General features: G+C 49.9%; 1 protein-coding gene across 2 annotated transcripts in view; it reads left to right on the top strand.

Annotated features, from left to right (window-relative positions):
* The window catches only part of LOC142586936 (stomatin-like protein 1), a 92155-nt gene that overhangs the window by 51634 nt on the left and 26804 nt on the right, over positions 1-13717 (top strand). For both annotated transcript variants that reach the window (XM_075697814.1, XM_075697819.1), the window contains exon 7: positions 5027-5157. In XM_075697814.1, the coding sequence (XP_075553929.1) occupies positions 5027-5157 (131 nt within the window). The remainder of the gene's footprint in view (positions 1-5026; positions 5158-13717) is intronic.

Below are 13717 nucleotides of genomic sequence, written 5' to 3'. Positions count from 1 at the left end.
CAGGAGCGGAGGATGTCCTCGACGACTGCCGACAGAAAGCTGCGGCCATGGTCAGTGAGTAATTGGCGCGGAGCACCATGCACTAAAATGATGTCATAGAGCAGGAAGTCAGCAACGTCAGCAGCACAACTTGTCGGAAGGGCTCTGGTGATTGCGTACCGCGTAGCATAATCAGTAGCGATGGTGACCCATTTATTTCAGGAGCCCGAGAAAGGAAACAGTCCAAGAAGGTCTAGACCAACACGGAAAAAGGGTTCCGGTGGAATGTCGTTCGGCTGGAGACATCCAGCTGGAGGTGTGGAGGGCTTCTTCCGGCGCTGACAGGGCTCACAATCGGCAACGTAGCGCCACACGGAGCGGGCGAGACCCGGCCAAAAGAATCGACGGCGTACACGGTCGTATGTGCGCGAGACGCCGAAGTGTCCAGCCAAGGGAGCGTCGTGAAGTTGTTGGAGAACAGTCGAACGCAGGTGTGATGGAATTATTAGCAGAAGGTCAAGGCCGTGGGGATCGAGATTGCGGCAGTATAATGTTCCCTCCTTAAGGAGAAACATTCGGAGAGAGGCATTGCCAGGCGTTGACTCCAGGTGGTCGATGAGGGCTCGTAATGAAGGATCGCGGCGTTGCTCGTTGCCGATTTCAAGCAACTGAGACACAGAGAAAATGCAAGCGATGGCGTTCGCATCAGCCGGTTCGTCGACGGGGTAGCGGGACAAACAATCGGCATCCTGGTGCAAGCGTCCCGTCTTATATACCACGTAGAAGGTATATTCTTGCAGGCGTAATGCCCAGCGAGCGAGTCGTCCCGTGGAGTCCTTGAGTGAGGATAGCCAGCAGAGCGTGTGGTGATCAGTGATGACACAGAAGGGGCGTCCGTACAAGTATGGACGAAACTTCGACGCCCACACAAGAGCGAGGCACTCGCGCTCTGTGATTGAATAATTGCGCTCAGCGGGTGTAGAAGTCGGCTGGCATAGGCTATAATGCGGTCATGTCCATGCTGGCGTTGTGCTAACACTGCTCCTATGCCGTGACCACTGGCATCAGTTTGAACTTCCGTGTAGGCAGATGGGTTAAAGTGGGCCAGAATTGGAGGCGTGGTAAGGAGAGTAGTGAGCTGCGAAAAAGATGCGGCATGGTCAGGTCCCCAAGAAAATGGGGCGTCTTTCTTCAAGAGGTCGGTAAGGGGACGTGCGATAGTCGCAAAATCCTTCACAAAGCGTCGGAAATAAGAGCACAACCCTACGAAACTATGAACGTCCTTGGTAGACTTCGGAACAGGAAAGTTTGTAACGGCGCAAATTTTGTCCGGATCAGGTCGCACGCCTCTGGCGTCCACGAGGTGTCCAAGGACGGTGATTTGGCGGCGAGCGAAGCGACATTTTGACGAGTTCAACTGGAGACCAGCGTGGCGGAACACGTCAAGAATCACTGAAAGAAAGTCTAAATGCATGTCAAATGTAGGCGAATAAACGATGACAGGTCGTCCATATAACACAAACAGGTGGACCACTTGAACCCCTGAAGCAAAGAGTCCAATTCGTTCGAAGGTGGCAGGTGCGTTACAGAGACCGAAAGGCATCACCTTGAACTGATAAAGGCCGTCAAGGGTAATAAATGCAGTCTTCTCTCGGTCCATGTCGTCGACGGATATCTGCCAGTAGCCGGACCGTAAGTCGATAGAAGAAAAGTAGGTGGCACCGTACAAGTAGTCTAGAGCGTCATCAATACGTGGCAAAGGGTACACGTCCATTTTTGTGATTTTGTTCAGGTGGCGATAATCTACACAGAAACGCCACGTTCCATCCTTCTTTTTGACAAGTACGACGGGAGACGCCCAGGGACTACAGGGAGGCTCTATAATGTCCTTTGCAAGCATCTTTTTGACTTCCTGTTGGATAACAGCTCGTTCGGACGCAGAAACACGATATGGACATTAGTGAATAGGGTTCGCATCGCCAGTGTTTATGCGATGGGTCACGACAGACGTTTGACCTAAGGGTCGATTGTCGAAGTAAAAAAAGTCGCGACAGCCGTCAAGAGTACGGCAAAGGGCTTCAGCTTGAACAGCTGTAAGGTCAGGAGAAACCATCTTTTCAATGTCGACGTCAGTACCGTGCGATGACGTCACGGTATGGGCTGAGCTGTGACGATCTTCCACTGTGAATGGCTCGATCTCATCATCCTACAAAGCGCTAATTATAGCCAATGAAATCCCCTGAGGCAGAACTTGCGCGGTTAGTGTGAAATTGACAAGGGGAAGGCAGGTGCAGTTGCCAGTAATTGTCAGCACAGTGTGCGGCAGGGTAACACCATGTGTAAGTATAACTGCCGGAATTGGTGCGACCACATAATTACCGTCAGGTACAGCTGGTGAGGACAACAAGTCGACGTGTGTCACAGATTGAGGCGGTAGGCGAATAAAATCCATGCAGCTCAAATGGCTTGGAGGCGGGTCCACAGGGTCGGTAAGAAGAGGCAAGTCAAGGTGAAGTGAGCCGGCCAGACAGTCAATGAGGGCCGAATGATTGGCAAGGAAATCCAGACCGAGAATGAGTTCGTGAGGGCAATGCTCGATGACGGTGAAGAAAATGACAATTTGTCTCTCAGCAATGATGAGTCGGGCAGAGCACATGCCAACAATAGTGACAGTCCCTCCGTCGGCGACTTGTACAAATCGGTTCGTGGCGGGCGTCAGAACTTTCTTGAGCCGACGGCGAAGAGCAGCACTCATAATGGACACATGCGCCCCAGTGTCAATCAACGCGCATACAGAAACATTGTCGACGAGAACGTCCAAAAGATTCTTGTTCGTGGGTAAGGGGAAGCGAGGATTTCGTGCCAATGTCGTCTTTGCAGCTTCACCTCCAGAAGCTGCACTGTCTAGTTTTCCGGTTGGGGGTGCGGCGAGTAGGTCGGAGAAGGAGCACGGCGTAACGGGGGTGAACGATATTAACGACGGGAGGGAGAAGGCGAGCGGGAGTAGCGGGGTCGTGTCAAAGGTGTCGCAGGGTCAGATGATGGAGCGGGCATAGAAGGGGCGAAGGAAAAGGATGCGCTAGAGGTGCGAGGGTGGTGATCAAGAGAATAGCGCATCAGAGAAGTCCAGTGGCTGCGGCAGTGGCGAGTGACATGTCCAGTGCGTCGGCAATTAAAACAGATCGGCTTGTCATCCACGGTTCGCCATTTGGAGGGGTTGCGCTGTCCTTAAGAGGAGTAAGAAGAGCGCGATGGGGACGTGAGTGGAGAAAGAGGTTCCAAGCGTATGGAATGAATGGATTGCAGGCCGACGTTGGACAATTCTTGACGGACGACGGCCTGGAACAAGGAGATTGTCACCAAAGAATGATCAGGTGACGGGAATGAAGGGGCCGCCGGTTGTGCCGCTTCGACCTCACGACGAATGATGCAGGTCAAGTTGTCACATTGCAACGGCTGGTGGAAGAGGTCGTCACAGGATGACGTAGCAGCTGTGTTGGGAAGTCGCGTGATGTGCTGAAATACCCGGCGGCTTTTAGCATGCTCAAGACGGCGGCACTCCTTGAGCATCGCATCGATGCTGGTGACGTTCGTAAACACCAGTAAATTTAAGGCGTCGTCAGCAGTGCCTTTGAGAACGTGATTAACCTTATCGTCCTCAGACATGGTCGGGCCAGCCTTGGCACAAAGGGCCAAGACGTCGAGAATGTACGACACGTAGGACTCGGTCGACGTCTGTACACGTGTGGCTAGGACTTTCTTGGCATTGACTTGGCGACCGAAGGGATTGCCAAAAAGGTCGCGGAGCTTCTCTTTGAAGAGATCCCATCTCGAGATCTCTTAGTGAGTCTGGAACCATGCAAGTGGAGCTCCGTCGAGGTAGAAAAGAACGTTCGCGAGCATAATAGTCGGCTCCCACCTGTGACTGGTGTTGACACGTTCCTATAAGCGGAGCCAGTCGTCAACATCAGGACTGCCGACTCCGTTGAAAACAGCAGGATCCCGAGGGGGGGAAACGGCGACGTAGGTTGGGGCTGCAGGCAGAGACGGTTGCATAAATGAAGTGCCGCCAGCAGGAGCCAAAGTTGCACTGTCGCCGTTCCGACCGCTGCGAAGGTCCATGACGAGTACGGGGAACGTCCACCTCCACCAAATTAATGTTACGTATAGCTGGAGCCCAATACTATATACAATTTATTTACAGGGAAGCTAACGGAAGGCCAATATGGCGACGCTATATCAAGCGGGCCCACATCGTCTTCTTCCTCCTCAGTGCAGCCTCACTGTGGCGGCTGTTTCGTAGCAATATAATGGAATATGTGTAAGTTATGCTAAACAGTATATCTCCATAGCAATAATTTTGGGAGATGTCAGAACCCCCTAACCCTTCCCTTGGTTACAGCCCTGAGCACAAACACTAACTTGAATAAAGCCTGAATAATGATAAAATTATGATGTCACATTCTGCAGATGTTGTAAATAGCAGCCATTTATGTCTGGCATGCTTTGGGACTGGCTACTGGTAACGGCTCTTGATAGACAATTGTCTTATGACCATTCTGAAGGTACTCAAAACATTGCCATGACTGGTATTTGACTACCTTCAGTGCTGCTCTTGAACATTCTGAAACTGAAGAGGGCTTTACTTCCAGCCTGGCCTTGTAGCCATAAGGAATTGACTGAGCACCAGCTTTCTTTGCTGTCACGAAGTTTAAGCCAGCAGTTGGGTTCTTCTGGTGTTGTCAGCCAAGAACACATTCAACAGTTTGTGTAAGCCTTGTTTTAATACACTGTGTATTACTATCGTAACTGTGCAAGGTAAGCACAGTGACAGAAAAAAATCACATATTATTATTATATTTTTTTCCACTTTTCATGTCAGAGATAGGCAAATATGTTTCTTTTCGTTTCTTTTCCCCCTTGATGACTTGCCCATAAATTCCTAAGGTATTCATCAGTCAGCATTTGTAAACTACAACTTCCGTGTCAAAATTTTACTTAAAAACTATGGGTGATAACTCACCAGTGCCTTCATTCTAAATCACAGCAAAGTGGCCCGTGTGGTGAAAACAGCTGAACCAAGCAATCCGCTGACTCCTGTAATGTCTGCCATAAAGAGTGTCCTTGGTTTTCCCTCGGAACATGCCAAAACCCAAGCATCAGTTCCACCTGGTCCTGGTAAGCTTTCTTAACTCTTAATAAGACTTCTTCTTGGGCATGTTGGTGGGGTTTACTAACAGCCTTGACACCTTGTGTGTGTGTGTATGTCTTTCCTTTTGTATGTCCCATCTAGTGCCCAAAAACCATATTTCTTAACTCTTTGCTGGAAAAGGGAGAGGATGCGAGAAGTGAAAAGTGGTTAACCAAGACCGTACCATGTGCACATCATCGGATCAGTGAAACACACTTGAGTGGAAAGTCCTTCCCACAATGAATATACCACAGTCATTACGACTTTATATGAAGGTCCATGTTGGTGTATGACATCCAGCTGCATGCATTCCCATTTGGCAAAATGACAAGGGCATTCATTAGTGAATACATGTGCTTTGGGCTTAGCAGAAAGTCGTTGCGAGGCCTTTTTTTCTTAATCTCACATGCTGGCTGTCCACCTGCTTTTGTGGGTGTTCATTCGCTGTCTCCGTGTTATGTGTTTAAAGAGGAAAAGAACCGCGACTTCATATGGCACGTGACAAAGGAGTAGACAGGACGAGCGGTAACTAGCAACTGAGGTTTACTACCCTGACACACGTAGCAGCAAAATGTTGCTCATTTGCTAGTTACCACTCGTCACATCCCATATGAAGTCACGGTTCTTTTCCTCTTTAAACATGCCAGACCAACTGGCCCAAAGTTCCCCCCTCTTGAACCGTGTTGTGTGACATGTCATGTTTATTTTCAAAGTCTGTCAGTCTTCAAAAGCAATCTTTCATGTACATGCTAAGCTATTATTTGATGCAGGACAATTTAGTGTCCTGTCATGGTAACGTAATGTTATCCACGGGCTAACCATGTGCAGCATTTTGTGATCTATATTATGTACTCAACAGAGTGGAATATCATATGCCAGATCTCATAACCGTAGGTGATTTGTGCAATGAGGAACACTTTATACAATAATCTCAGTGCATTTCAGCTTTTGTGGTGGGTGCAACACGAGTGTGCATTTATGGAAGCATGCAAAATCCCGTCCATATTGTTGCAATTATTTTTCTTTCTTTTCTTTCATTTCACTTTTTCTTTTATCTAGGTTGCTATAAATGCTGTTACTACAAATGCTTATACGCTTATAATAATGCATTTCATGTATTTAATAACAAAATGTCCCATTTCAGTATATTATACTCCGAGACCTCTTTCTTTGTAGTACTCTACAATGTAAATATGTGTATAAAAGACCAATAAAGCAATAACAGTACTATCACGCTGTATGCAGTAGGTAGGTTCCTGTCTCGCCTCGTTCCTGACGTCCCTGTAAGTAAAGAAAATTTTGGTCCAATGATGGAATTTGAAGCAAAATACCTCAGCACAGTAGCTCGATGCTCTGCCTATTAAGCCACAGATGCATGCGTTCTTCTCCCCCTTCTTATGCCAACTCGCACTTAGAGACAATTGTCAAGTGTGTCACGTCGCATAGCAACACTTTGCTTTTAAAATCTGGAGCATCTGCACGCGCACCTGTTCTCATTAGGCCACCAATGCAGATATAGGCGGAAAGCTTTCATTTTTCCCACGGGGGCTTGGGCCCGACCAGCTTTTGGAACCCCCCCCCACACACATATATATATATATATATATATATATAGGCAGGCGGTGCAATAACTGCCTGCTTAGCTGGTAGTGCTTGGTGATGTCATCATATCTGACCAAGTATTCTCGCGGGTTTTAAACCAGGAGTTGTGAACTCGAAGAGGCGGTCTCCGCTTCTGCTTGGCGGGTCAGTTCTCGTGCAGAGCGGTGTGCTACCTCGTTCAAGTTAGGGGGGCCCTCGTCGGTGGGGGTGGCAACGTGCGCTGGGAACCACATGATCGCGGTGCTATTGAAGTGCTGTCGAGCAGCTTTCCTTAGGATCTGGAGAGCCTCGGAGGAAATGCGCCCCCACGCGTAGTTGCGAACTTCGGATTGTGAGTCGCTAAGCACTACCTCACAGAGAGGGTTGGTAAGCGCAAGCACAATCGCTACCTCTTTCGCTCTTTCTGGGTATTCTGTTGCGACACTACACGCGTGCGTAAGCCGGGAGTTAACGTCTACGACTACCGCCATGAAGCGGTGTTCGCGTGTGTATTGTGCCACGTCTATGAAGTGGCACTGCCACGTCTATGAAGGAGCGCAGCAGTGCCTTGGCATAGGCCTGGCGTCGGCCCCAATTATATTTGGGGTGCATGTTTCGAAGGATAGGGGCGACAATCAGTGTGTTGCTGAGGTCGGGTGGAATGACCTGTTTCTGACCGTGTTGGATGTGGTAATTGAAGCCAAGTTTCTGCAGCATGTACCGGCCCGTGGATGTCAGGGACATGCGTTCGAGTTGCGAGGCTCTTTGCGCATCCACGATTTCCTCAAATGTGTTGTATACCCCCCAGCTGTAGCAGACGAGCAGTGCTTGTGGACTCCGATAGGCCAAGGGCGATCTTGTAAGTTTTGCGCATTAGGGTATTGATTTTCTCCCTTTCGGTGACATTCCAGTTGTGTAAGGCAGCCACATAAGTAATGTGACTGATTACAAAAATGAGTATGAGGCGCATGACGCTGTCTTCCTTCATGCCCATGTGCTTGTTTGTAATACGTTTGATCAGGCAGGTAGCCGCTGTAACATTGCCTTCGATTTTGCGGATAGCTTCTATGTTCGAACCATTGGCTGCTATATGCATGCCAAGGAAGCATATCTTCGGGACTCGGGGAATACAGGAGCCGTCTTGCGTATAGAGGATTATTTCGTCACATTGGCACGATTCGCCTGTAGGCTTGGGCCGGCGGTGCAGGTGGTAGACGAGCAGCTCCAATTTGAGTGGAGATAGTCAGATACCTGTGTCTTGGAGGTAGGTTTCGACTGCAGAGACCACTGCTTGTAAGGTGGGTTCTATCTGACTGTCACTGCCCTTGTTGACCCACAGGGTGATGTCATCTGCATACAAGGCGTGATGGAGGCCGTCAATCTCGTCGAGGTATGCTGGGAGACCCAGCATCACGAGGTTAAAAAAGAGCGGGGATATGACCGACCCTTGAGGATTGCCGGTGCTTCCTAGTGCATGTTCGTCAGATGTCATGCTGTCGACCGCGAGGATGACCTTGCGGCGCGACATGAAGTCTCTGATGTAGTTGTAGCTTCGTTTGCCCATGTTGAGCTTGTATATTTGGCTCAGGATTGCTGCATGTGTTACATTGTCAAATGCTTTTCCAGATCTAGGCTGAGGATGGCCCGGTTGCCGCTAGTTAGGCCGTTGATAATCTGTTGGTACAGCTGGAGCATGACGTCTTGAGTGGAGAGGTGTGACCGGAAGCCCACCATAGTGGATGGGTAGGCTCCAGTGTTCTAGAGGTGGTGGTTGATGCGGGAGAGAACGCGTGCTCCATCACCTTGCCAACGCAGGATGTGAGGGAAATGGGCCGCAAGTGATCGAGGCTGGACAGCTTGCCTGGCTTCGGTATCAGGACTGCCTTAGAGCGTTTCCACGCCTCTGGACTGCGACCTGCTTGCCAGCATTTGTTGACATGCTGTAAGAGCGGTTATCAAGGCGTCATCGAGGTTTCGTAGAGTCTTGTTCGTAACCTTGTCGGGGCCAGGTGTGGATTGGCCATTAAGGTCGTGGAGAGCTGCGCGGATCTCTGACTCGTGAAATTCTTCATCGAGTGTCACATTTGTCTCTCCAGTGTAATCTCCGTGTTGAACATCGGGTCGTTGAGAGAAGTACTTGTCTAGCAGGCGGACCACAAGCTGTTGATCACCATCACTCGTGGTAGCCCCGTTCCTTGTGCAAACGGCATTGCAGGTTTGCTCGCTGAGCAGACTTACTCTGCGTTTCCCCCAAGAGGTAACGAAGGATATGCCACGTGCTGCCCATCAACTGCGTTGCAGATGTCATGCCACTGTTGGCGGCTTAAGGTCCGACAATGTTGTTCTAGCTGGCAATTGATGTGTGTGATATTCTTATGAAGCTTTCGGTTGTGCCTTTGCTTCTTCCATCTTGCATGTAGTGATGTATTTGCTTCCCGGAGGTGGGGGCTAGTCGGCTGTTGATCTTCGGGTGTGACCGTCTGTGTCGCCTTATTCATACCGTCATTGAGTGTCTCCATCCATGCCTCGATGTCGTCTATGTCTCTGCACCCCGGTTATCCGGCGCAATTTTTGTGCCTAACCCACGTTATATGACGACCCTTGCGAAGCGCGGGACAGAACGGTGGACAAAAGAAAAGTGCCGCGGGTCTCTTTGCTCTCTCCCCCACCAGCAGCCGCCCCCGACGCTCTGTGTGCTGAAATAGTGCCTTTTCTTCTCCGCAATCACTTTCTCCCTCTCTTCTCGGTGGCGTCGCCTCTCGTCGCTTTGGGAAAGCGTTTCTCTCTCCCCCCACCATCAGCTGCCCGCGACGCCTGCTGTGCTGAAATAGCGCCTTTTCTTCTCCACAATCACTTTCTCCCTCTCTTCTCAGCGGCATCGCCTCTCATCGCGTTGGGGAAGCGTTTCTCTCCTTCCAGTTTCCCAGCAGCAGATCACCAACAAGGTAGCGCGGAGAGGCCTAGCCTAGGTTTATCACACGTGTTTTCTGCCCAACTGCACCAGCCGGCTGCAGCCACTGGATGCCAGCATCATTAAGTGCGTCAAGCAAGGGTACCGGAAGCGGTTAGTGCAGCGTCGGCTGGCGGCTGTGGAGCGCAGCGAGTCGGGAAAAAAGATCACCGTGCTCGACGCCATGCATTTTATTGCCAGTTCGTGGAACGCAGTCTTGCGAAGCACAATCGGTAACTCGTTCAAGCACTGTGGCTTTAAGCAAGAGACTGCCTCCACTGCTGGGGACACAAGGACCTCGATGCTACATGAGGCCGATGCAGGCTTCGCCGACGACAATTTCGAGGGTTTAAACCTCACCACGACCTTCGCTGAGTACGTCAAGGCCGACGAAAACGTTGCGATCTGCGGCAAAGTGTTGCTGGATGACGCCATCGAGGAGGCTTTGCCTAGTGCCGACACCGCTGCGACACCGGACGAGGACAACGACGGCGCCACAGATGCCGTGCCTGTGCCTACCACGTTCGCCAAGGTGCTACGGCACATAGACGGCATCCGGAACTTCATCTGTTCATGCAACGCCGCAGAGGACCTCCTTTTGGACGTTGCCCAACTCGAGTGAAAGCTCTTAGTTCACGGATCAAACAAGGTCCAAAAGAAACTTACCGACTTTTTATAAAGTTCGCGCCCGCTAGTGGGAATTGTGGCAGTCGGCAGTGGACTGCCGTAAAGGTTCGTTTGAATAAAGCATGATTGATACCTGTACTGCAGCATTAATTCTTATCGCATTTACTTTTTTGGTAATTTGGGTTTCCAAGCCCTGCAGAGTATGTTAGTAGTTTACATTGAAGTTTCTCGTAAATCCGTCCCACGAAATAAATAGTATTTCTATAGGCATCATTTATTTTCAAATTTTACGATGCCCGCATTTTACGACGCTTTTTCGCGGTGCCGAGAAAGTCGTATAATCGGGGTTCCACTGTGTATATATATATACATACACACACATAATATTTGCACTTGAAGAAGCTTCATGTGACCTCGAAAAGTTCATCACTGAAGTGACGGCCTTATATAATAATTTATAAGACCTCATAATAGGAAACAGTTCAATTTCACAGCCCGAGTCCTCTCGGTTGTGTAATCTTCGTGTAATTGTCGCATACCTGGCTACCACTAATACTGCTTCACCTTTCTGGCAAAACTGCAACCTCTTTCTGCCTTCTTTTTTTCTTTTTCTGTGAGTCCAAGTATAAGCGCTCCTGTGCGTGACTGCTGTTGATTCTGATTTCGAATGAATCTGGCTTGGCCTCATTTTGGTTACTGAGTGAATTATACAGGGTGCCCCAACTATCATGCACCAAGCCATAAAAAAAGCACAGTTGTACACACAAGGAAAACCTAGTGTATATGGTTTCCAGTACAGTGGAGTAGCCACCTCTCGTTCCTGAAATTTAATTTGGCAATTGCAATTAATTATCTAATTCGATAAATACTGTGTCCGAGTTATCAAAATGTCATTGAGGCATTTGTAGGCACCCCCAGGCACCCCCAAATGGCATCGAACTGCTGTGTTTTCAGCAGCGTACTAATTGTGTGCAGTTTTTTCAGACTGGCAAACAAACCTCACGAAATATAAAAAATACCACGTGACTGCGCTCCCACCCGCATCATAAATCAGCACCCTCAATAAGCTGATTGAAAGCAATTGCATTGCCTGTCGCAAACCCGAAGAGACAGCGCATCAGCTTGATAATGGTATGGAAGGAGCACCAACAAGTTTCGCGGCTTTGCAGCTATTCCTACCTCTCTACGTCACACTTATTATCCGTCTCACAGCACGCTCTCGGGTGTCTCTCCTCTTGTGGGAGCCTTAGTTTCGAAACATGTTACATGTCGCATGCATACCACTAACATTGACATTCCTCACCAAATATTGGAAATAATTACGCAAGGTAAATGCAGCGAGAGTCTGTTTATACTCAATGCATACAGTTCCCCCCGTTCGCAAACGCACTGTTTTCAGCACCTACTAACAGAATTTGGTAGGTTTGGACGGGTTTGTGTGGTGGCCGGCGACTTTAACGCTCCGCATACTGCATGGGGTTACGTTAAATCGCAGGCTAAAGGGACCCGCTTATGGAATTCCATCTGTAACATGAGATACACACTCCTTACCGACCCAGAGCACCCCACTCGGATGGGCAACAGCGTATCTCGTGACACCTGCCCTGACCTTACCTTCGTGCGCAATACTGGCCCAGTCGTTGCGCACGGGCCTTTAGAGGAGCACCTTGGTAGTGACCACTACATTGTGGCGACCACCTTGTCATTACGGGGTGCGCGCAGGTCCGAGTGAAATGTGCGTATAACGGATTGGGCGAAATTCAGGAAACGTCGCCAGGACCCACCTGAGCGCCAAGGGTACGAACGCTGGCTTGACTCTCTCGCACAAGATCTAGAGGCCACCACAAGCACATTGCGCACCACAACCGAGACACCAGACATAGACCCGCATTTACTTCATCTTTGGAACGCCCGCAGAGGGTTGACACGACGATGGAAACGACAACGCCTCAACCGCAAACTTAGGAAATGTATAGATCAAATTACACGGGAATCTCAGGAGTATGCAGAGATCCTTACGAGGAATAACTGGCGAGGATTTTGCGATCGCCTCTCAGGCACATTGAGCACAGCAAAAACGTGGTCAATCCTTCGCTCACTCACAGATCCCGCCACAACAAAGGGAAAAACATTTCAACAGCTGCACATCCTAATGCACGAGTACAGGGACGATGTCTCGACACTCCTCAGAGAGCTAGAGAAGCATTTCATACCCACAGGCCCGCCGCCGCAGTACCCTGACTATCCTTATGTAGGCGAGGCGAACGAATTGATAGATGCGGACATCACATCTGACGAGGTGCGGGTGGTCCTACAAGACCTACGCCGCAACACGGCACCGGGAGCCGACCACATCCGATTCGCCACCCTTCGTAACCTCAGTGACGCGGATATTAACCACCTCACCCATATCTTCAATGATTGCTGGCGCAAGGGCATACTTCCCCAAGCATGGCGACACGCCGACATCACACTGATCCCCAAACCGGGCAAGCCCGTTAAGGTTGAAAACTTACGACCCATCTCCCTAACATCCTGCATTGGTAAGCTCATGGAGCATGTACTCTTGCGGCATCTGCAGCCCTTCCTCGAAGAAAAATCATTCTTTTCTAACTCTCAATTCGGATATCGGGCTCATCTGTCTGCCAAAGATGTGCTTTTACAATTGCGGGAGGAAGTCATAGGACCTCCGTCGTCCGCCCAAACGAGAGCACTCATCGCCTTAGACCTAAAAGGGGCATTCGATAATGTTGAACATGACCTCATCCTTCGCAATGTTGCACATTCACACTGTGGAATTCGTATGTACAGCTATATCCGCGCATTTCTTTGAGATCGCACAGCCACCGTAGGAATGGGACCGCATCGATCCGGTACGATTCGCCTTGTAGGACGTGGGACACCCCAGGGCTCAGTTCTTTCCCCTACTTTATTCAATATCGCGCTCACAGGGCTCCCCCGACTACTCGACCAGATCCCTGATGTCGCCCACGCTATTTATGCGGACGACATTACTATCTGGTCGACACGGGGTTCCGACGGAGCCATCCAGGACCAACTGCAGCAAGCAGTCGATACAGTTTCCGAGTACGCGAGAAAATGCGGCTTAAGATGCGCTCCGGAAAAGTCGGAGCTCATAATCATTCGCTCCCAAAGCCGTTCCTCTACTCCCCCTATCACTGTGCACGTGGATGGCACACCGACACCACAGGTTGATTGTGCTCGTATCCTCGGCCTACACATCCAAGCGGATGGCAGGTCAAACTACACTGTTTCCCTTCTATGCAGACAGATTGAGCAAATTCTGGCCATGATCCGGAGGGTCTCCAACAGGCGCTCGGGCCTTCGAGAAGAGGACCTGCTGCGCTTGGTGGAGGCATGCGTGATCA

The sequence above is a fragment of the Dermacentor variabilis genome, chromosome 1 (genome assembly GCF_050947875.1).
Source record: "Dermacentor variabilis isolate Ectoservices chromosome 1, ASM5094787v1, whole genome shotgun sequence".
Lineage (NCBI taxonomy): Eukaryota > Metazoa > Arthropoda > Arachnida > Ixodida > Ixodidae > Dermacentor > Dermacentor variabilis.
The sequence above is the reverse complement of the archived record's forward strand: the minus strand, read 5'-3'. Positions and strand labels throughout refer to the sequence as shown.